General features: G+C 49.1%; 1 protein-coding gene across 1 annotated transcript in view; it reads left to right on the forward strand.

The window, feature by feature from the left end:
- The window catches only part of GALNT14 (polypeptide N-acetylgalactosaminyltransferase 14), a 100095-nt gene extending 76843 nt beyond the window's left edge, over window positions 1-23252 (forward strand). The window contains exons 7-15 of the mRNA XM_075147933.1: window positions 3186-3273; window positions 3941-4025; window positions 5425-5528; window positions 10082-10208; window positions 12854-12946; window positions 14291-14374; window positions 15557-15701; window positions 23007-23126; window positions 23178-23252. Coding sequence (XP_075004034.1) covers window positions 3186-3273; window positions 3941-4025; window positions 5425-5528; window positions 10082-10208; window positions 12854-12946; window positions 14291-14374; window positions 15557-15701; window positions 23007-23126; window positions 23178-23252 — 921 coding nt within the window. The remainder of the gene's footprint in view (window positions 1-3185; window positions 3274-3940; window positions 4026-5424; window positions 5529-10081; window positions 10209-12853; window positions 12947-14290; window positions 14375-15556; window positions 15702-23006; window positions 23127-23177) is intronic.
- The last annotated feature ends 414 nt before the right edge of the window (window positions 23253-23666 follow it).

A 23666-nucleotide genomic window follows, 5' to 3' on the forward strand; every position in this document is an offset into this window, starting at 1 on the left:
GAGCTGGTTTCCCTGTCCGACCGCTGTGGTGAGGATTAGCCGCCTAGAAAGAACATCTTCTTACCGTGTTACTCCTTGGAGCAGTCTGCTTTGAGCTAGTGTGATTTAAGTTTCAAGCAAAGGAGCGGTGAGTGCCTTGAAGCACACGCGGCGCTTTCACCACCACGAACCACCCTGCACGTCGCTTCTCTTTTTCCTTTTTTTCTTGGCCAGAGCAGCTTTTCCTGCAGCTCTCCTGGGAGACACTGGAGCCCGTGTGTGCCACCACGCACCTATGTGAAGGTGCCCCTTGATCCCCACGTCGAGCTTTCCCGGCAGCCGATGGCATTCCCACCCCAGGCCCACGCTCCTTTTCGGGTGTGGGCAGTGCGTGCCCGGCATGTGGGTTTGGAAAGAAGCAGAACTAGAAAGTCTAAGAGCAAGTGAAGGTGTGGGGGGGGAAAAGAGGGGTTCCCGGGAGCCTTGGACCTGTGCCCAGGAGGGTGCGCGTGTTGTTAATACTAATATGTCCTGGCATGGGAGGGTATCAAAAAACCAGAAAGGTGAAGCTGCCTATAATAAGATCTGGTGCTCAAGCCAAAAGAAATCATAGCAACAGTGCTGTGCTCTTGAGCATGCCGTGCTTTTCTATTGAGGGTCAGAGAGACCTTCATGGAAGCTGAGTAAATATAAATGTCCTCATGACACGGCAGGGAAAGTGAGGCAGGGAGAAGGTTGCACTGCTGAAAGCTGCTAGCAGTCCTCAGTAATGCACTCAGCCAAGAGGTAAAGGGGATTTCCTTGCAAAAAGTTGTGCCGTGCAATGAGTATAGGTGTGGAATTGAAACTGGGGATGAGTGTGGGCTAGTTAGAAGTGCTCACCAGTAAGATGCTTGAGGGGCAAGTTTTAAATGATTAGATATGATCCTTTCCCTGCAGTGTTCAGCATGCAAAGCAGATTGTAGAATCATTAAGGTTGGAAAAGACCTCTAAGATCATTGAGTCCAACCGTCAACCCAACACCACCATGCCCACTAAACCATGTCCCTAAGCGCCTCATCTACACGTCTTTTAAATACTTCCAGGGATGGTGACTCAACCACTTCCCTGGGCAGCCTGTTCCAAGGCCTGACCACTCTTGCAGTAAAGAAATTTCTCCTAATGTCCAATCTAAACCTCCCTTGGTGCAACTTGAGGCCATTTCTCTCGTCCTATCGCTAGTTACTTGGGAGAAGAGACCAACACCCACCTCACTACAACCTCCTTTCAGGTAGTTGTAGAGCGCAATGAGGTCTCCCTTAAGCTTCCTCTTCTCCAGGCTAAACAACCCCAGTTCCCTCAGCCACTCCTCATAAGACTTGTGCTCCAGGCCCTTCACCAGCTTCGTTGCCCTTCTCTGGACACGCTCCAGCACCTCCATGTCCTTCTTGTAGTGAGGGGCCCAAAACTGAACACAGTATTCGAGGTGGGGCCTCACCAGTGCCGAGTACAGGGGCACGATCACCTCCCTGCTCCTGCTGGCCACACTATTTCTGATACAGGCCAGGATGCCGTTGGCCTTCTTGGCCACCTGGGCACACTGCCGGCTCATGTTCAGCCGGCTGTCAGCCAGCACCCCCAGGTCCTTTTCCTCTGGGCAGCTTTCCAGCCACTCTTCCCCAAGCCTGTAGTGTTGCATGGGGTGGTTGTGACCCAAGTACAGGACCCGGCACTTGGCCTTGTTGAACCTCATACAGTTGGCCTCGGCCCATCGATCCAGCCTGTCCAGGTCCCTCTGCAGAGCCTTCCTACCCTCAAGCGGATCAACACTCCTGCCCAACTTGGTGGCGTCTGCAAACTTACTGAGGGAGCACTTGATCCCCTCATCCAGATCGTTGATAAAGATAGTAAACAGAACCGGCCCCAATACTGAGCCCTGGGGAACACCGCTCGTGACCAGCCGCCAACTGATACTTTGCTTAAAACCTTTCCCCTACCCTCAGGCAACTAAAGGATGCTTGGGTGTACTGAGCTGCGGCAGTCTGAGGGGCACTATGCAGGAGCTGCTGTGGGTTTAAAAGGCTCATCGCGCTTGGACGTGACTTGAGTTTCTCCATGCGGTATGTAGGTACAGCAGACCTTGCCCTTTCAGTGGGTTGTTTGACTCACAGAAAGTCACGTTAAGACTCCTGACTTGATGTTGTTACAGAAATACCAAGTATTTGTCATTCTCATTTGGAAAACATGAGCTCTAGTCCAGCTCCCGGCTCATGGCCTTTGGTTGCTTCTTCCTACAGCTGCATTTGAGTACTTCTTTGTCAGGACCAATTTCTAAAACAAACTCTTTTCCGAGCGAGAGAGCAAGCCCGTGTGCTCAGATGCTTTGCTTTGCATGGCTGTGAAAAACGATTTGATCTGGTGAGGGTAAAAGCTTGAAGTTTGAGCTATAATTGGAGCTTGGGATTTTTGAAAAGAAAAAGGGAGATAAGAGACCAGTCAAAGCTGTCAGAGTCTCTTCCTCCTGTAGATATTTTTGTTCATAACTGTTTGTATAATCTCTTTGTCCATAACTAGATGTTAATTAAATCACCACCAACTATTTAAAATAATTCAGGTCTTTTTTTTAACCCTTTCACACCTTTGGCAAAATTCTAACTATATCCCCATAGTTTGTGCATTTAAAAAATGCCTGTATTTAAGCTGCTTGACTGCCTGTGTTTTTCCTCTGTCGTTTCAACTGCCTGTTTGTCGCCTGACTTCTGAAATCCAGTAAAAAGTATTTAAGGGAGGTGAAACGGGAATACATTGGTGAATTTGTAAAAGGCAGACGGAGCTTTGCATCCAGCCGAGTTCGGTGCCGAATACACACGCAGCCTGCGGAGGGAGAGACTGCGGGTGAAGCCAAAGGCGGTGAGAGGTGCTAGCGCAGTGGCCCAGCAGCACGAGTCCTCTTTCCCAGGAGAGACGGTGCCTTCCCAGCCCCTCTCGTCGGCGTGCCCCTGGCTCCCAGCAGTACCTCTGCCACTCAGTCCTGCTGCCATTAATTCCCTGGTTGAACTGATGTGATGGCTGAGGAGGAGGAGGCAGTGATGGGCACTTGTCCCTGACAAAACCTGAATGACACCAAGATTTCCAGCTATCTGGTGTCTCCAGGAGTTTAGAGCATTCCTTGACCAGTTTGAGCAATGTGATCTGAAGTCATGGGTTGTTTTGCTTCTGCTTTCTAGGATCCCACCCGAGTGGTCAGCCCCGTTATTGACATCATCAACTTGGACACTTTTGCCTATGTGGCGGCTTCCTCGGACCTCAGAGGAGGTGAGTCCAAGCCGTGTGCATGCCCTGTGGGCATCCGTCCCGTGGTGTGAGAATGCACTGGCCCGCGGAGCTGGTGGCTCTGCACCACACTGCTGGCTCCTGCTATCTTGCAAAAAGTGCATTAGCACTGTTCAGTGCTCCCCGCTGGCTGTTTTCAGGCTATTTTAGAGACGGGTAAGCGTGGCGTGAGGAATGGTGTTTGCTACAGTGGATAAGGCGGTCAAGCAGGAAAGAAGGGTCATGTCAAAGCCACCCTTGGGAGCACAGAAAGCCGGGCTGCCGACAAGAGGAGATGGGGGATGTCTAGGCAACAAATGGAGGATGCGAATGTAGTGCTTATTAGTATGCCTGTGCTATTTGTGGCACGCAATATCCATCAGAGTATGTATCTGTGTGCACAAGGGGACAAAGTAAGGTTTCATCAGCAGCTTTAATTCTGACAAGTGCTTGACTTTGCAATTGTAATGCAATGTGTTGTTTCTTGTTCATATGCAGTAGTAAAATACGTTAGTCATTGGACTCTTCTCCCAAGAGCTGCATCTCCATGGCTTCAGTCATTTGAAAGTGGGGAAAATGCTCCATCAAACACGGCTTCTGCAGCCTGCATTGCCTCCTAATCCATACCCATTTCTAATTTTCCCATGGTACTTCTCTACTTTGGTTTTAGGTTTTGACTGGAGTCTGCATTTCAAATGGGAGCAGCTTTCTCCAGAGCAGAAAGCCAAACGACTTGATCCCACCGAACCCATTAAGTAAGTCAAGAGAGGGAAGAAGGCACCTGAGGAACGTGGGGCTGGACAGGCGTCTCATCTGACCTCATGTGTGTCACCATGCACCGTAGCAGTGTGATATTCCTTCCAGGACAGCTCTGAACTTCTAATACCTATAGCGAGCTCTTCGCTAGTTTGGATTTTGCAGTACAGCTTCACCTCCCTGTGAGGCCTGAGGGTGCTGTAAAGGTAGAAGGGGTATATTTATGGTTATTTGTGTTTTGGTAGTGCTAAGGAGGCTGAATATAGTTAGGGAAAAAGCCCAGTGCTCTCGACTCCTGCTTCTCTCAGCTCAGCTATCGCTTAAAAATAAGGCAGTGTCCTCAGCCCACTTGATAAAACATGGTGTCTAGCCCAGCCTTTCCAGATCAGCACTGCTCTTCCAGACCTTGCTGAAGGCTCCTCAAATTCAGGATGTGCAGGAGAGAGAGCAAAACTGAACAGGAGAGTTGCCACCTGTCCTCATGCCGTGGGATAGAGGGAGTCCCTCATTCTGCTGAAAATCTCTCCTGGCAGCAAGCCGAGTGCTGGTGTCTGCATCCCCAGCCATGAAGCACTGGGATGTGCAGCAGGGAGGAGATCAGGTGCTGGAGGAAGCTCAGGGCCCCAGAAAGCTTGCAGGGGAGCAAAGCACTGCTGCTCCTTAGGATGCTGTTGTTAACAGGAGCTCTCGCTGGCTTCCCAAAGCCTCGCCTCATGTTCCTGGTCGTCCTGCCACATAGGGTGCTGCGGAGACTCGCCCCAGGCAGAGCAGTCACCCCAGCTCCTCCCTAAGGCATCCACACTGTCTGCAATTGAATGGAGACAGGACTTGTGCCAGTAAATGGCGAATCTCCTCAAGCTATCTTCTGGGTCTGCCCTCCCCTCCTCCATGGACCTTCTCTCTGCAGTTTTCTTAGCTAATCCAAAGACTGAAAAATAACCCTGTTTTGAAATAAAGATCACACAGCTAGTGACGGCTTTTAAAAAGCCCTTCTGAATTGGCTCTGCCTTCCCCTCCCCAGTGGAACGGTGCTCTTAATAGGCTGGCTCCAGGCAAAAAGCCCGTCTGAGTGAATAACCCCCTGAGCGCTAAGTGCATTTTTGATGCTGAAGCCTACAATCAGGGCTGTGAACTTTGGGCTTGTAGGAGTTGTGCTGACGGGTGCATTAGCCAGTTATTAAGTGTCAGGCAATTTATGACTGACAGCAAAATACCAAGGCAACTGAAAGAAGGGCTCAGATGCTTTTTGAGGAGTATTGTCCTTGTTTAATGAGAAGCAGATACATAGGTAATGTCCTGACGATGGAAGAGGAGGCAAAAGGAAGGGCTGCTTCTGTGCATCCAGGTGCTGCAGCAGTGTTTGAGAGTGTGTCCCCTCTTCCCTTACCCATTCTGCAGGACTCCCATCATTGCCGGGGGGCTGTTTGTGATCGACAAAGCCTGGTTCAACCATCTGGGGAAGTACGATAGTGCCATGGACATCTGGGGCGGGGAGAACTTCGGTGAGTCGCTCTTCTTCCTTCTACGCCTTGCTGTGTTGGCTTCTCTTCCTGAGTCATGCCAGATGAATACAAGGTCATTTTGGATTTCGCTTTGAATGTTCTGCATGGTTTCCCTCACTTACATTCATAGGTTACGGTCTCAGGTGAGACCGTAAGGGATCCAACGACCATGAATGATGGGAAGTGAGCAATTGTTCATACTTGGGACTCCCTGCCTTCCACGCTGCTTTGATTTTCTATAGGTAAATGCCCTAAACCACAGAATTTTCAGCTTTGGTGTTACCAACAGATGAGAGAACACCATACGCACCCTCCTATTCCTTCCTGATCTTATTTTCTCATTAATAAAGCAAAGACGTGTCTTATATTCCATTGTCTGACGACAGCATTTCAAAGCTGTGAACTGAGGCATCAGTGCCTCCCTGGATTTGCAGAGTGCCTGAGACAGTAGCTCCATCGGCATGCTGGAAGCAGGTGGCAAAGTAACAAGGCTGCTTATCCATTCCTGTATCGTTAGATGGCTGAGCGCTGCCAGGCTTTCCTTGACACTATCATTTTTCCTGCATGGAAAAAAAGGGTTAAGAGCTGACCTAAATTCAGTCACCTCTGCCCATTATCACGGGGCAAGATGGGCATTAAGAAATCTCCTGCATGCAAACTTGAGAGGGCACATAAAAGAGGTACAACCTGTCCCTTGTCCCCCATGTCAAGCAGAGCTGGATCAGGTTGGGCTGTTCTCTCTTTGAAGCCGTAGCGATGCTGCAGATCAGAGCAATAGACTGTATCTGTGAAAGAAGGGGGAGGCACTCGATGTCAGGGAGACAGATCAGAACCTGGCTTTAATAGCTCGCACCTCTGGGGAGCATTGCTAGCAAGGAAGGAAGGATTTTGTGTCTTAACACATACAGCAATGCTGTCAGTCATCCAAGGGAACAGATGCTGCCGCCTTGCAGTAACCCATCCGCTGCCTGGCACTGTTGTTTCCTTCACATGCCTTTTTCCTCTAGCATATTTTATTTATTTATATCTTGTTATGCAGTAGGATCTCTCTCCCTCGTGCATTCTCTCTGTGGGTGGGTGTCTTGCCACCAGTCTGACCCAAAGCATCTGCTTCTCTGAGTGGGGTGGCTCTGAGGAAACCTAGGAGTGAGCAGCAGCCCTCCCACCTCCCCTGCTGGATCAATGGCCCAGACAAAGCATTCAAGAAGGAAACTAGACAGGAGGAGAGGGACTGCCACCCTACGCCTGACCCGCTGTCCGTCTCTGCTCGTCACTCATCCCTGACAGCAGCCAGCACGAGCTGCTCCTGGGAGATGAACAGTGACGGGGCAGCCTGCCCTCCGGGGAAGCTCTATCCCGGCAGCTTGTCCAATGCCCTGCAACAGCAGGCGTTGCTCCTTACGTGTGGCTATGGCCTATCCTAGGGAGCGCCATGTTTCCCTTACTGGTGCATGCCCCGGGAGGCTGGTCCCGACGGAACATGCGCTGGCTGTGCTGCGGGGTGTAACACTGCCTCAGGGCATCGGCGTGACCAAGGGAAAAGGCGAGGAAGAAGGGGCCAGGAGGTTAACGCTGCGACAAAAAAGTGCAGGTTTGCATAGCAGCAGGGTAGATCCCATCTTGCCCATCACCCTGAGAGCAGAAGTGTGCCCGGCTCAAAGATGCATCTCCTGCAGGCGCAGCAGTCGAGGGCAGCGTGTCCCACCTCTCCTTCGTACACAGGCAAGGGCAGCTGTGACCCTGCTGGCCCCGGTCAGTTCTGGGCAGGTGACAGAGGGCAGGAGCTGGCCGAGCGGCTGCTCATTTTGGGCACTTGCAGTGAACTGTGCTTTTTCTGGTAGCGTAGTCCTGACGGGATGCAGGACTCTGGTCTTGGGGACCATCGCTGCTGCCTTTAATGTTATTGACTGGGCAGCTAGAGAGGGCTGGAGACCTCAAACAAAACAAAAGCAAGTGTGTTTGGGTTAGAAGGAGGATACTGTAGGTGTTTTACTTCTTAAATTTACTTAATCCCCTGTAGGTGAATTGATGAGTAATGGCAGAAGGACTTGCAGGCCAGCAAGAAGCACTAAAGGTATTTTGCCAAGCTAAGGTGAAGCCCAGTGCACCCCAACGCATACTGCTCGCACCTCTCCTGGGGGTCACTCGGAGGGGCCACCCGTGCTGTAGACATCCCTCGCAGGCCAGGAGGAGGGCGCTGCCAGTCCCTGCTCCCCTGGCTCCTCTGAGGGCACCCCGTGCCATGCCTTCACTGGTGCCTCAGTTTACCTCCTTTCGAGGCATTTAGCTCTCAGCTGCCTGTCTGGAGACCCTGTTTGTTAGCTGCCATGGATAGCTCTGTGGGTCGTCCCTACCTGCAGAAACCTCGTGCTTTAATTGCCTCCACTGGGACTGGAGCAGGGTCTGCAGGGTGCAACACGCCTGAAGCGGAGAGCTCAGACTCCTCACCATCTCCTGCCTCCCCAGGGCTGTGTTTTCATTCCAGTTTGCAGTGCACAGAGATCACCTCAGCTCACCTCTTCATTAGGCTTTAAATTAAGAGCAGGCAAGGACTGAACTGTGCAGGTCTTTCCCTCGTTGATCTTCAGGGAGCTGCTCTTCTCCTGGGCTGAGCAGAAGGACCAGAGGAGGGGAAGGCACAACGCAGCAGCCACGCTGCAGTTCACAGCTGTTTGGCTGATCGTCCCCTTTTATCGGGCACCCTTCTGATTTACTTAGTATCGCTGGCAGTGTGGCCGGCGCTGTGACACACAGGCAAATGAGAGCAACAGCCACGTGCGACAGGAACCAAGTGCAGCAGTTTAAAGCGGCCGCATCCTGCCGTAATCTCATTTCCCTGCAGCTGCGATTAAGGCTGCTCCCGATATAACACCAGGACATGGCACAAGGGCACGTTTTATTGGCCTGTTAATACCCACTGGGGAAAGTGGTGAGGCTCTAGCTGCTGTTGCAGCTCTTGCCTGTAAACACAGCAGTGAAGGGAAGGGGAGGGCATTTCTGGAAAGAAATGCTTCTCCTCCCTGCTGTGCTTTCTCACCCCAGCCTTTGCTGGCCCCTGCTGCTGGGGCCAGCTGCTGGGGATGGGCTCAAGCCTTGAATTTTGGACCCAGGCATCAGGGTGAAAGGGTTTTGTGGCTGTGCCAGCCTCCCATTTCCATCAGCTCAGGAGCAGGCAGGCGTGCTGGGAGCAGGACCGGGAGTGCTGTGAAGCCGGTTCCCACCTCTGCAGTGACCTGCACCTTGTGGCTGAGCCGTGTGTGCTGAGAGCAGGTGGCTTTGGACATCCGGGCTCCAATTCTCCTTTGCTCCCTGAAGCTGAGAGTTGTTTTTAGGAGGGATGGCAGCTTTGCAGGCCGGCAGTGCCTGCTGTTGGAGGAGGAGGAGTGCCCGCATGTCCACGCTGCCCAAATGGCCTTCCCACAGGCGCTTGTCTTGCCAGCGTCCGACCTGGGGACAAGTTGTCCTTGTGCTGTATGTGAGGGGACTGCCAGGAGCATGAGCTGCCAAAGATAATGGGTGTCCTCCTGTCTGACTTCTGTAGTTAAATGGGGGGCGGGGGGTGTGAAAAGGCATTTGTAGTTTTGGAGTAAATACATGCTATGTGTAGCTCTATACTGTCAACAGATGATAAAATAGGACGCAAAGAACTGCAGAAGCCTTTTATTTTAATCTCCTATCTTTTCCATGCTGGTTCTGTCTAATCATGACTGTCTGACAATATAGCTGCAGATTCATAGCTTCACAGGCGTTGGGACCAGATGGACCCATTAGATCAGCCATTCTGCTCACCCATCCTACCTCGCCAGCTAGGATTTCATCCAGCTCCCTGCCAAGAGCCCGTAACTTCTGGTGTCAATTGTGCCACAGGCTCGTTTTCCTCCAGAAGGGCCCTGTGGACCAGCCAGAGCACGGCTTGGGGCAACCAGGAGACATTTCCCGTACTGGCAGCTTATGCAGATTTTTGGGCTAATCCCTCCCACCACTGACCTTTGCTTGTGTGAATTTGTGTGACTTGTTGGTCCGCAACATTGGCCCTCACAGCCTGGAATCCGTGCTGGGCAGGGTAAGCTCCTATCCATTTTGGGACAGGTGATGGATGCACAGCTCTCTGTTCACTTTGCAGAATCAATAGTGGATTCATAAAGATAATGACCATTAATAAACAGAATTCATGGCCTCTCCTGGTGAACTTGACAGCCCTTTGGAGGGAAGTGACTCTGAAATAGGCAGAGCAGAAGTAATTAGGGGAGCACAAAACTGGCAAGACGATTCTGTGATGTAAGCGGGGCTGCATGAAAAGGGACTGACTTCCCATCTCGCTCTTGCCGTTGTGATAGCACCTGCTGTGCTACGGGCAGGTTTCAAGAGCACTGACTTCAAGCAGATCTCAAGAAGCTTTGAAATGCGCTTTTAAGGGAGTTGTGCCTAGGAAAGCTCCTCTGGTAGTTGATTTACCCCAGTTTAATGTGGCAGAGGATGAAGTGAGAGGTAACACTGGGATCCAGCCTGCTGTAGGACAGAAAGACAAAATGCTGAAGCTGCTTCTCTTGTAGAAATCTCTTTCCGTGTGTGGATGTGCGGAGGGAGCCTGGAAATCATCCCCTGCAGCCGCGTTGGACATGTCTTCCGGAAGAAACATCCGTACGTCTTTCCAGAGGGAAATGCCAATACATACATTAAGTAGGTGTTTTGTGCTTGCTTTGTTTTTTGTGAAACGGAATAAGGTGCTGCCTTGTGGGGAGGGGGGAGCAGAGAAGATGGGGAGGAAAGTTTTTTTGGAAAACTTTGAAATATCCCAGGGCAGGAATCTTCTGAGCCGAAGAAAATCAAGTCAGTATGACTCTCCCTTAGGATTACTACAGTGTCGAGAATATGACAGAAATAGGACACTTATACGGTACCTTTCATCAGCACAGAAACGGAGGGATGGCCCCAGCATCTCCCTGAGCACCAGCTACCGTAACAGCAAATGGTTTAGACCCTAAGGTCATCAGAACGCATTTATAATGACCTGAAATCAGGCTGCCAGCAATGTCTGTCAGTACCCAGTGACCTTAGCTGAGGGCTGAGCGTGGCTCAGCTGAACTAGAAAATTTGGTTCCCGATGCCTCTCCGAGAGGGGAGCCGAGCAGCGTGCCGGAGCGGGGGGCTTCGCCTCCGGGCTGGTGCTGTCTCTCGAGCAGAGGCAGCAACGGGCTGCACCTCGCTGGCAGGGACACCGAAGGAACTGCCAGGGCGTCCTAGCTGAAGGGGAGCTGTCCTCACACACAGGAATATAGACCGAATCAGGTACTGAAACGGCTGGCTGAAATGGGCTAAGATCCTGGAAACAGCAGGCAAGGAAGGAGGCAGTCCAGAAGTGGGAATCGGCATGGGAAAGATGATGGGAGCAGCTAGTGAAGTCAGGAAGGATTTCCTCCTTTTTTAGAGCACGAGGGTGAAGGTTGTCCATTAAGTAAATGACAGGGAAAAACACCGGGGGCACTTATACTTAATGCAGGGTTTTTTCTCAGCTAAACTGCATTTGTGTGTGTTTACACACCAGGCATTCCTTTTAGTGTGGCTTTCCCAGTGTTATAAAGAGCTGACAACAGTATTTGTGAAGACCCAGCCGCCTGCGGCAGGGTTACCACTGACCTGGGCTCTCTGCAGCTTCCCCACGCTTTGCATGAGACAACGAACTGGGGAGTGCAAATTACATCCCTCGGTTATATCTAATCCGTGATTTCCAGCCACGCAGCGTGTGGGGCAGGAAGAGGACCTTGTCACCTTGCTTCAAAAAGACGGCAGTGAGGGGCACAGGGTGTTGCTGGCATCAAGGAGGAGCGCACAAATTTGAGAGTCATGAGGAGGGCTCTTCGTTTTAGTAGTGAAGTAAGACTCCTACAGAAGAGGCTGAGATGTGGCAAAATCTCCACTATCGGAGTCGCTGCAAACCTGAGTGAAAAGGCAGCGTCTGCATTGCATCACCTGCAGGAGGAGCAAGGGGAGCTTGAATGGGTACGGCTCTTCTTGCTGCACCCCAGGCACAGGCGCACGGGGACTTTGGGGAGGTCTGATTCAACGCCTAGGTGTGAGCCTTGACATTTATCCCCATGCAAATGAGATCAGGAAGCCAAGACAAAAAAACCCTGAACTTTGGGGAAGTTGTAGATACAGATGTAGACACTGTCACTTCGGCATCTCTTGAGCAAGAGCACTTAGACTATTGCAGTGGCCTTAGAGAGAGAGGAAGAAGCACCATGAATCAGCAAGGGACTGAAAAGCGATCTGGAGAAACATATCTGTAGGCATTAGAAGCTAGGATTTTATTAACCATATGGTATCTATCAGCCTTTAACTTAATGTTGTAGTATATAGACTGAGAGGAGAAGCAGCTTCTGGAAACCTGATGCTATGTGGTACCTGTGTTTAAAAAGAGATATTAGCAAAAAATATCTCCACCTTTCTGCCAGCTATTGATTTTTTTCCACACAGCCTCTACTTCAGTGCAAGAGACAGCTCAGTCTCCAGTGTTGTGCTGGCTTCATATGCAGACTATCTCCTTTTCTGGCCACATGGGACTTGGCTGGATCCAGAGCCTGCCCTGTGGCACCTGCAGGCTGGTGGTGTGGTAGCAATAGCTTGGAGGCACTGGCCTGCCTTGGAGCAGGAGCTTGGAGGACTCCCCTGATCCAGTTAGGGATGGGCAGATAGGCATGGAGCAACAAAACCGTTTGCAAGGAGAGTTAGAGCCATCTGAAGTCCACAGAAGATTTCCTGAGGTCCATAAACCTTCTGCGGACACCTGGCTGATGTGAAAGACTGACATTTATGCTACAGCACTGTGGCCGGGGTGGTTTCTCTTAAGTTTTGCATGCTGACATTTGCCTCAGTGAAATCCAGGGGTGCAAAGCAGGAGAGTCCATACAGGACTGATGCAAAAGAAATATTTGCCTTCAATCTTTGGCAAATTCTGCACCACTTTTCAGAGCTCCATCTCAGGTGCTAAGTAAAACCCCAGGCACGCCTGCCTGGGAGATGACGCTTAAGAGAAGCTGCACTTCTGAGTCTGATGGATGCAAAGCATCCAGCTGAGTTTGAAATGGTGAATTCATCACCCAAGCTTTTGCCTTTTCTGTTTGGTCCCTGGAGTAATAGGGAGGAGGAGTAGTATCTTCTGGTATCTCTGGTAGGGAGGGTTGGGCTGGTTCGAAGGCGGTTTGGATGAAGCCAAAGACCAAGTTGAGGATGGGAGGAGAGCGGGGTGGTATAGTCAATGCGTTTTAGAAAATGTCACCTCGGAGGCTTCCTTGGTTTCACCTGTCTTTCATTGCCTTCTTCAGAAACACCAAGCGCACCGCGGAGGTGTGGATGGATGAATTCAAGCAGTACTACTACGCAGCTCGTCCCGCGGCCCAAGGGAGACCTTATGGAAAGTAAGTGTCTTTCTCTGCTGCCTGTGCCCTGCCTGTGCCCTGCCTGCTGCAGTGAGTGTTCACGGTGACGTCGCCCCGCTGCGGAAACCCGCCTGTTGTTTCTGTAGTAACGCTCAATTAAAAGCTAATGGTAGGCAGAGCACAGCAATGAAACATATAAACAGCTAGTTTATATGTTGTGCTAGTTTATCCCAGTGAGCGAACCGAATCGAGGTGGGGGAAACCCCCCTCTGCCTATGTCCTGCCCTTGGCATTAGGTACAAGTTCTTCTAGTCCTAGAGTGGAGTTTGTGGGGGAGAGTCCAGAAGTCTCACTGGCAGCTGAGAGGCAGCAAAATCATCAAATTTTGGGCCCACTAAGGCTTTATTGGAAAGGAGCAAGTGCTTTGTATTCAGGGAGTTTGCCGTTCATTCTGTGAACAGTCAGAAACGCCTCCCTGTCAGGAGGACTGTACATATTTGACTTAATTTCTCATTTTCATATGCTCTTCCTTTCCTTAGAAAGTTTGCTTTGGACCGCAGCCAAATTTGGATTGGTTCCAAATCCAACCCCAAATTCCTTCCGGCTACTCTTCAGTTTCTAAGATAAATAAATTGAAATCCTAATGACTAACCCATTTCCATTGAATTCATACCCTCTTCCCATCCATCAGCACGGGCTGAAGTAACAGCTCTGTCCTGCTAAATATAGGAGGGTGTAGAGAAGGTAGGCTATGCGAAGGGAAGGTACTGGAGGCTTCCTACTGCTCTCTAAATGCCAGCTCATAACAGCTCCACAGGCAGAGGCTGGCCCAGGGAGGAGTTTGGGAAAATGGCACTATACAGCATGATCCCTCGGCAGAAATTTTGCCCTGGTTCATGAAAGAAAGAAGTATTTCACCGTGTGATTAACTTCTGCTGACTTAAAGGTGTGTTTATGTGCTCTTGGAAATCAAGGCCTTCTGTAGTCCTGTAAACTAAGAGTAGCTTATAATAGCATATATTAATTTCATAGTACATTGATATATTAAATAAATACTTACTGCATATAGTAGATAGCATACATTTTTTTACTAATCATTTTAAATGACTACTTTTCATGAACCTTTTCATCCACCAAACTCCAGGCTCCCTGTTAAAATGGCAATATGTCATCATGCCATTTTACCAAGTGAGACCTCCGAAGAGACAGAGATCAAAATGACCGCCCAAGCTCATGCAGAAGATAGCGGAAAATAGAGCTGCTGATGCTCTTGTGTTTGCTGTCTGTGCATATCTGTTGGGTTTCTCTCAGCCTCCCTTTTTGGTGTGTTGGGTCTCACCTTCTTGTTTTCCACTGTATCTCCATGATATTTTCTTCCCACAGTGTCCAGAGCAGAGTGGAGCTGCGGAAGAGGCTGAAATGCCACAGCTTCAAGTGGTACCTGGAGAACGTTTATCCCGAACTTCGGTATGGATGTGCGATCTCCACCTGTCTCTAGCAGGCCAGCGGGATGCCCCATCCCTCCTGCCCCACAGAGCTTTCCTCTGCCTCTCCAGTCCCCACACCTCCTCCTGCCCCAGAGACGCAGGCACCCCCTCCCTTGGCCTTCACAGAAGGGCATAGTGAATTTTGTGCTGGCTTTAAACACAGCTTGCTCACAGTGTGACATGGTTCGTTTGTGATCCTGCTTTCTCTAAGCAGTCTTATAGACTCCGTGGCTCTTTGCTGCAGGGCTGGTGAGGAGCAAAGCACCACTTATTTCTCTTAGCTCTTGGGTCTTCCTCAGGTATCCTCTTGCCCTTGCTGCAGGATAGGTGCTATAGGGAAATAGCCAGTTTTCCTTACAAAAGTATCCCAAGGTGGAAAATCCACCATAGCCTCTGGTGGCTTGTTTCAGTACTTAATGTCTCTTGCTTACAAAAAAAAGCACCTAATTTCCAGTCCTTTCACACTCTTCTGTGATGCTCAAGACTTCTCTGTTGTGAAACCATCCACTCCAGGAGTTTGTGACCTGTATTCAGGTGGCTCTGCCTTACTCCTAGCCTAATGCTTTGCTTAATATGCACTTCTACAGTTGCTTTTGTGCAGATCCCTTTTAGTCACCAAAATTACTCCAGAAACCATTGCATCCATTCCCCCAGTCACTGCCAGGAACCATCCTCAAAAAGGATGCAAATGTTTTGGAGATATTTCCAGGGACCTGCTGGTGCAATGGCTGAGTGCAGAATCACAGTGTGAAAATGATTTTAGCTGTTTTCTTGCTTTTTTGCCGTGTGTGCCATTGCACAGCGGCATTCACAGGAAATGTCAGGGTTCTGTGGCAGTTTGTTACAAAGTTCCCCACTCCTGTAAGCTGAAGGCTGACCTTCAGCCTGCTCACAGTCTATTCCTTGCTCCTCTGTTTGCCTTGTGCAGTGTTATTTATTTTTTCCTCTTAGAAAGGCCGGCCATCCATCTCTTGAGTGCTGCTTCTGCAGCGTCCCTGTCCATGTACTGCTCTCAGTGGTTCAGTGTTGTAATAGATCTTGCCACTCTCATTTTCTGAAGGTGAAATGGTGCGACTGCACCCTCCTTACCCCACTGAGCCTCGCTTTGAGTACTCCGTGTGCCTGGTGGCGTAGGGATGTTGTTTTCATGCTGTTCCCGCAGGATTCCCGAGGAATCGCTCTATCAGACTGGGATGATCAGGCAGAGGCAGAGCTGCTTGGAGTCGCACAAGTCTGAAGCCCAAGAGTTCCCCGTCCTGAGCTTAAATCCTTGCATCAGCAGCAAAGGCACGGCAGCAACAGCACAGGTAAGGTGTTGCTTATCCCCGTGATGCCGGCTGAAGAGAAGGCTCCGGGGCAGGTTCAAGGTGATTTCCTAAGTTTGCTAAAGCTCTGTTGGAGTATTACCCGTTCTGCCAGCCCCTTTCTAAGGTAGCACGTAGTTAAACCCTGGTAATTCCTCCTTACCTCGGTGGAGGCCCTGGGCAGCAGCAGGGACTGGTGCAGGAGCCACAGTACAGGGTGGACCGCTTATCTCGATGCTAGCCTGCGCTGAGCACTTACTGCTGCTCAGGAACGCCACGCGCTGTTCATCTGCAGAGATCAGAGGAAGACGAAGAGAACTATAATTTCCTCTCATCTTTCAGCCTTATTTCTTTCAAAATGCACTGAATCGCAATGGTATTTATAACTTCATAGTCTGCATTCTCTCAATATTAGATTGCCCATTAAACTAGTGAGAATTTAATGAGGATGATCTCGGTTTTTTCAATCTCACTGACATGAGAAAAAGCCGTATGAATCATTGTTCTCAAAAGCATATTCTATGAAATGTTAGAGCCAAGAACAGGCACATGTGCCTTGCAGCGGAGTCACTGGAGCAAGACCCTGAAGACACAGCTTCAAAACCTGCCTTTGCTTCAGGCTCCCTTTGTGATTTTGGGCATGTCAGGAAGTTCTCTCACTGTTTCCACCTATAAAACAAGGAGGATAACAGTCACTCACTTCTTCGCGGTGCTGTGAAATAATTTAATAGGCAACGGTGTGCTTGCTTCCACTTGACTGTACATCCTTAACCCTCATGGTTACACATTCAAACCAGGTAGCTATGCATATAAAAAGCCCAGCTGAAAATGTCCCTAGTTTCTATGTGCAGATGAAGCATGTCATTATGTGCATCTCTTTTGCATGCAGTTGCATGCCTGCCTTTAGTCAGGAAAAGAATATCTGCTTCACAGTCTGGTAAAATCAACAATGACTACTTGACTTTTAGTCAGTTCAGAAAATACAGTGAATATAACTGCACGTACCGCATAGTTATAGTTCTTGTGGTTTAACTGGTTTCCAGGTTTTAGAATTCTTTTTCTTTCTTCCACTGCTACATGGACTTTTTACACAAACAGCAAGAGAAGCAAGCTGATGAGAGCAGATCATCATGTTTTGCAGGGTCAACTCTGCGAAGGAAAAAGAAATGTTTTAGTGACAATTGCAACTTTCAATGAATTGGATGTTTTTAAAAAAATCTGGGAAAATCAGAATGGAAAATGCTGTTGCAAGCTAGCGTTTCAAAATGAAATGGCATTGGTCTTTCTGAAATATCAATTTGATGTGATATTTTAAAATGAGAAATGTTATACCAACAAGTTGGATTGTTTCATTCCCATCAAACACATTTTGTTTGACATTTCTGTGGAGTAAATTTTTGGAATTTTTCATGCCACAAACTTTTTATCTTCCCATTCTGATTCTGCAGCGGTTTGCAATAGGTCAACACTTCCCACTGGATGGCAATTCCATTTCTTGTGCACATCCAGGACTAACTCTGCAGGGGAACAGAAAAATGCACTACAAACAGATTGCTGAATAGCTACGCTCAATACACAGGCAGGAATAGAGAAAAACCTTTTCCTTTTATCTTTCTCTGTCTTTCTAGGATAGTTCTCTGTTATTTGTAGCCATGGAAAATATTTCAGATGAAAGCAGGATATTTAAATTTTCATTGTGAATAGAAACTTATATTTTAATTACACAATTGTTACAAGAGCACCCAAACTTGTGGATGACATGGGGGTTATAGTCACCAGGCTGTGTAGGATAGATTATGCAGCAGTCCTGAATGCTACTTAGTTTCATATTTGGTACGCCAGAATAGAGCCATAATCTTCACTTTTAACATACTGAAGTCACATCTTGTTTACCCTAAGCTTCCTTACTTGAAAAATAGGCTTAACTAAATCAAAGCTGTGCTTTCCTGGCATTCAGTGAGTACTATAGAAATATCCTGGCCATCCAGATCCTTTTTTATCAGCGTTAGTAGCATTGATTTGGTTGCTTGATGGCCCTTCTGTAGCTGTCTCCCTACTAGGCTCCCCAAGCCCTTCACCAGCATTACATTCATGAAGTCCTGCGACTGGGTGTGAGAAGATCTGAGCTGACCATGGTTTGAGGAAAGAGGAATAGGAGCTGTCAGATGGCAATCAATTGCTCTTTATTTTATTTTTTTCTATCTGTAGTGCAGGGGAAGGGTGTTGTGAGCCCTCTGGCCACAACCATTGTTTGGGTAAATTGAGAAGAGTACTTTGCGGTGAAATCAGATTTAGACCTGTAGCAGATCTCACAAACCTTCCCTGGTGGTGTCTGGTGTTAGTCCTGAGTTACTAAAAGGGGCACTGAGGCACAAGAAGACCTCTCATCTTTGTGTAGGAGAGCTCTGTCTTCTCATCCCTGGGATCTTCTTGGCCCTTTCCTCTCCAAAAGGTCTGGTAGCAGTCAGGGCAGGCTCTGTCCCCCGAGGTGGCTCTCGGAGGGACCTGCTCTTGAGATAGTGACTGGCAGAGATCTTTGTGCAGTGCTGCGCATCCCCAGGGCACAGCGGGCTCTGCCTGCGCTCGGGCCCACCGGAGCCTTGGTACTTTATGTCTTGTTGTGTCTCATTTGCTAAATGAACTGACCGATTTAATTTTTCACGAGAGAAATGCATCTGAGGGAAAATAATTGATCATAATTTTGCCCTGGTCTATCTGATGAAGATGTGAGTAGTTGTTTTTTTTTTTTCAGACTAAGTGTCAGTTGATATTAGTCCATAGATCTTTGGAATAGACATCTGACTCTGGGATTTATTTAAATCATTAGCAGTTTCAGGAAACCTGACATACTTCAGATAAAAGAGCAGAAGACACTTTGACCTGGATACTCACACACATGTAAGCAGTAGCTGCAAGATGAATGTAAAGTTTAGTCATCTCGTAGACAAGCGAGGAAACAGTGGGAAGGTTGCAGCATCCATTTCCTGGGCCTGCACCCCAAAATATCTGGGCCTTGGAGCTGGGTGGCTGCCATTGCATTTGGGTGGCATGTCCTTGACTCTTATTGTGAAGGAAATGGAATGCGATAATCTGCCTGATGTGGCGTTGAAGCTTACTCCAGCTGGCTCGAGGACTTGTGTGGGCTGACTAGATCTGCACTTTCTTTAGACAACATTTAGCATCTATCCAAACTAACCTGGCAGTGTCCCTCCTGAGACATCTCAACCATAAAAATTCACTTCTGACCTTCCTCCTCTCAAAAGTCTTCATTCTTCTCCTCCATGGGTATGTCCTGCCCCAACTGTAGGCCAGCTGGAGCTGTGGGAGCCGGGCTGAGCCAGCAGAGCAGAGGGGCTGGCTGGCAGCAGTGTCACCTCCGCACCTGGGCTGCCGTGGGCACATTTTGCATTTTGCTTTCCCTCTCCTGAGACTTGCGTAAGAGCTAGTTGCATCCCCCGGGATGCCTTTTGAAGAGTGAAGCACTTTGGTATCCTTAGGTGACCCATGCAGTTGCGTGCCTTGAGAAATCCTTCCCTGTGATTTTAAAAAGATAATAATTGAGGGCTGAGGTTGTTCCCAGCTTCTTCAGAAATTTTTCTTTAGCTGCTACCCCAGCTTTAGGGTACAGCTGACCTCTTGCAGAGCATATACGGCTCTGTCACGTAACACTGGGCTCCCATGGGGCTGCTCCTTGCTAGGCTGAGGGGCTCCTTTCTCCTTCTGCCAGCCAGGCTGCCCCAAGCCGAAGGTCACATTTTAAAATAATTTCCTCAATTCACAATGATGCTGAGTAACAGTGACAGGTGCCTGCTCGAATGATGCTAAAGCCTTGAAGAATAGTCGCAAGCCTCAGATGGGGGCTAGCGTTATCTGAGGCTTCGGAGGAGGGGGATTGCTGGTTGTGGTGTGCAGCTGGTAGCTCTCCTCACCCAGTCCACCGTCTTCCTCCTTGCTCCACCACCACTTCATCAGGAGCTGCTTTGTCTTTGAAAAGGCAGGAAATCTTGATCTGTTTCACCTCGTGTGTCTGTTTTTGCTTGGTGCCAGGGGTCCGCTCTCAACTCCATTGGCATCTCTTCAGGCCAGTCTGCAGCTCTGAAGCCATGTTAGCTCCTTAAGGTCTTTCTTCTTAGGAGGACCCTGGGCTGCCCCGTTCACCACAACCACAGGGCTGTGAAGCTCTGCTGTTGTTACTGCTGTGCTGGCCACGTGAGTGCTCAGTGTGCCAGGGTTTAGAAGATGAAGTAGTTTCTCATGGGGAAAAAAAGCAGGCATTTTCATCCCCACTGATACAAATAGGGAAAGAGATGGGGTAAGATAAAAATTTGCACGGCCATTTGCCTGTATTCTAACTCCAGGCTTTTCATGGATTCTGTGGTGTTCAGGTGACTTCCCCGCCCCTCCCCCCCCGATTTTCTTCATTTTCTGCGTCATTTTCCCTGGCTTTCATCTGGGGCTGAAAAGAGACAAGGCATGATTAGAACTGGATAAAACATTTTCAACAGGACTGGCTTCCATAAAAGGCCATTCTGCCAAAATAGAAGAGCTGTGTGAAAATCTGTCAGTTTAGATAAAGACAGCAGCAGGACAGGCTGGGGGCAAGAGGGGAGGATCCAATGTCAGCTATCGAACTGATGCGTGCATCTAGCTCCGTAGGCGTCACTTCTTATGATGAAGAACAGCTTAGGAGAGATGGTTACCACCACCCTGTCTATCCCGTGGCGCTTTGCCGAGTGAGAGGGTGGTCCTGCCTTGAGAGGATGTGAATATCAGGAAGGCTTGAACAGAGCCTGGCCTGGAAAAAAAGCATGGAGAACCTCTGGGAGGAGCATGAAGTGCTCAGTGAAGCAAGGAGGTTAAGAGGTCAAAGCAAAAAAAAAAATGTCCCATGGCCTGAGTTAGTTGGGGGATTCAACGTGTACACGAGTTACAGGATTAGCTTGCTGCTGCTGTGGAGCCTCATGGATGCAGCTCAGGCCTTGTCCTGAGCTAAAATGACGAACAATTGGTTAAAAATGTAAAGCAGGTTTTCAAAGCAGCTTGTAGCAGCGCAGGCACCGAGAACAGGTGTTGGAGCTTGCCCCGTAGGGCTTGGTTCTTCACAGATGCAGGACTAACTTGGCACCTGATTTCCCAGGCTGGTAGTTTACACAGCAGCTGACAGCGTGCGTGGTTGGGATGTCTGGAACGCGTTCACTGTAGGATCATGTAAACTCTGCTCCGTCTGACAAAGAAGAAGTAGTTGCCCGAAGGCCTTTGAGTGCAGACTACGGCTTTGAAAATTAATGCTTGTTATGTGCTGAAATCCTGGGCAGCTCTCGCTGAGAAGCCTGTGGGCAGGCTGTTCAGAAAGCCAGGTTTGATTTCCATTAGCTGGTGGGGAGTAGTAGGCTAAGAAATGTGGGGTGTGAGGATCACAGCGTGAAGTCCTTGTGGATCTGGGTCTGCTGTGCAAAAGCGTGTTTTCCCTTCCAGGTGGCTAAGAACCTGAATGAAGTGGGATTTGTATTCCCAGGAATTAAATGCCTGTGGCTGTCTGGTTTGAAGTTGGGAAGAGGAGTTAAAGCTGCCGACGGTGACAATTACCAAAGGGGTGGAAGCGTTTCCCTGCTCTAATAACTCATGCTAATGCAATCCAAAGCCTCCATCATTCAAAGTCAGGGGGAGCTGCAGGCGTCCCAGCTCTGAGATCAGGGCAGCCATTCTTCACTTCCCCGTTCAGCACTCAGAAAGGATTGCAGTCTCCCAGGAGCACCTTTTACCCTTCATTTTTCTAGACCCAGCCTAAACTGCCACGTGTTTGAGCGCTGCCTTCCCCTCCATTGCCAACACCCCTGCTCACTTCACTCCTCCCGGAGCTCTGACTCCTCCGTATCTGAACTCTCAACTGTTTTGCTTTCTTTCTCATCTTTTCTTTCACAGCAGCTTTTTCTCATAGCCTATACCCTGTCAAAGCATTTGCCTTGGCTCTTGGGGCCTCTTGCCGAAACCCTCTTGCTCCCTGGCCTTGCTCTCTCCTGCGTGGTTATTGCCCTCTGCTAGTGAAGCCAGCCTGCTGTTTGTCCACCGGTCCTGCTCACCTGCCCTGCCCCGGCTCAGCAACCTGCTTTCCGTTTGCTCCCACTCCTGCTCGCCTGACTCCTATCTCAGAGCTTTTTACACAACAGGAGTTCATCCTGCTTTGCACCCTAGCCAGAGGCCCTCAGAAACCCCTTCAAGCCCTAATTTTAAAGTTAATACTCTCACAAGATTATAAGCAACAAACTTGTTCCAGAAGTCACTCTCTGGGGTTATGTAAAAGCATGGTTTGTGGTTTCCCATAAGCCAAAGCAGCTCTTGTCTGCTTGTGTCCACACACAAATAGCAGGGAGACGTCCCTGCCTGGGCAGTCTCAGATCCTCAGGAGGTGCTCTTGGGTAATATGAGCACAGGTGAATGACAGAAAACGTTCAACTGGAATAAAGGTTGGAAGAAACTTCTGTGAAATACTACTGGGCTAAGCAGTGTATCTGTATGTACATGATGCTTTGTCCAGTACATTTGGAAATCCTGGTCAAACTGTCAGCCTCTTCTCTTTTTCTCCCAAGAAAAACATCCATGGGTGGAAAAGATGATAATCCCAGAGAGCTTTACACAGGACAAAGAGTCTCTGCTCCCCCAAAGATTATTTCTTGGGCTGAGGAGCTGATAAAGAGCAGGTGAACACGAAAAGCAGGATGAGGAAAAAAAACTCCAGGACAGCCCAGGGGAGCAGGAATATCACTGGTCATAGCAAATCAGTAAAGCAAACGTTTGGAGTTCAGTCCTGCTCCTTTGATATAAAGGGGAGCTTTACCCCTGATTTTTGTGGCATTTGGGAACAGAATCCTGGGAATTGCAAACATTTCCTATGTATCACCTCCTCTCTCCCGCTGCTAGCTGCAAAGCATTTCTGCAGCTCCTCCTCAGAAAAAGAGGATTGCACATTGTGTGGTTGCATATTTCTGCCTCTTTTGCCATTTTTCCATCCCCCTCTTCCCCAACCACAGCCCAGTTCTGGCTATGACATCCTTTGCCTCGTGAACCATTTTCTTCCAGCAGCTTTTGTAGATATTTTCTTTGGTACATACAGTCCCCCAATGACAGCTGCAGTTTTGGGGAGGCTTGAAACATCCTAGTGACCTGTCCCGGTGCCTCTTGAAGTCAATGAGGTTTGTGCTTGGTTTCTGATGGGGCAGGATCCAGGCCAAAGTTTTCACTTTCCAGGTAGAAGAATACCAAGAATCAACCCTGATCTCTCACCTACTTTCTTTTTCTTCCTCTTTGCAGGAATGGACATACACATACAACCACCAAGTCCGCCAGCAGCAGCTGTGCTTGTCTGTGTACACCCTCTTCCCCGGTTCCCAGGTGCTGCTGTCACCTTGCAAAGAAGGTGACAACAAGCAGGTGAGCTCTTTCATTGATCCCCCATTTTCTTTGAAGTTCCCTTTCTTTCAGCATAGTATTACTGCGCATCAAATCGCCGTGTGCTCTGACTTCCTCTGGGAAGCACCATCTCTCTGGGAGTACTGACTCTGGCCTGTTCAGCCCTTTGCCTCTTAAATGAGTGTGTTGATAAGGATGTCTATTAGTGCGGGTGGTGATCTGGATACTTCTCTGCAGAAGTCAAACCGAAACTGGCAATTTAGTTCACACGGGCTGCCAGTCAGCCAGCAGATGCTAACATTTCTCTGCAGTTAATCATCAAGCTGGCATTTGAACCAGTGACCTGGGGAAAAAGCTGTTAGTAATATATTATCTTCCTGAAGCCAGGCAGAGGATGAGCTTAAATGAGTGTGCTTCTGGTGGGAGAAATGCTCCGTGTGTGCTCTGCTGGCTGTGGGCTGGGGGACCCTGTACTTCCCAGCATCAGGCTGCAAAGGCTTAGTGACGACTGTCCTCTTGATGCTGGAACAGTTTAGTAAAAGCATAATGAGGAGGAAGCTT

Source organism: Calonectris borealis, chromosome 3 (genome assembly GCF_964195595.1).
Source record: "Calonectris borealis chromosome 3, bCalBor7.hap1.2, whole genome shotgun sequence".
NCBI classification, from domain to species: Eukaryota; Metazoa; Chordata; class Aves; order Procellariiformes; family Procellariidae; genus Calonectris; species Calonectris borealis.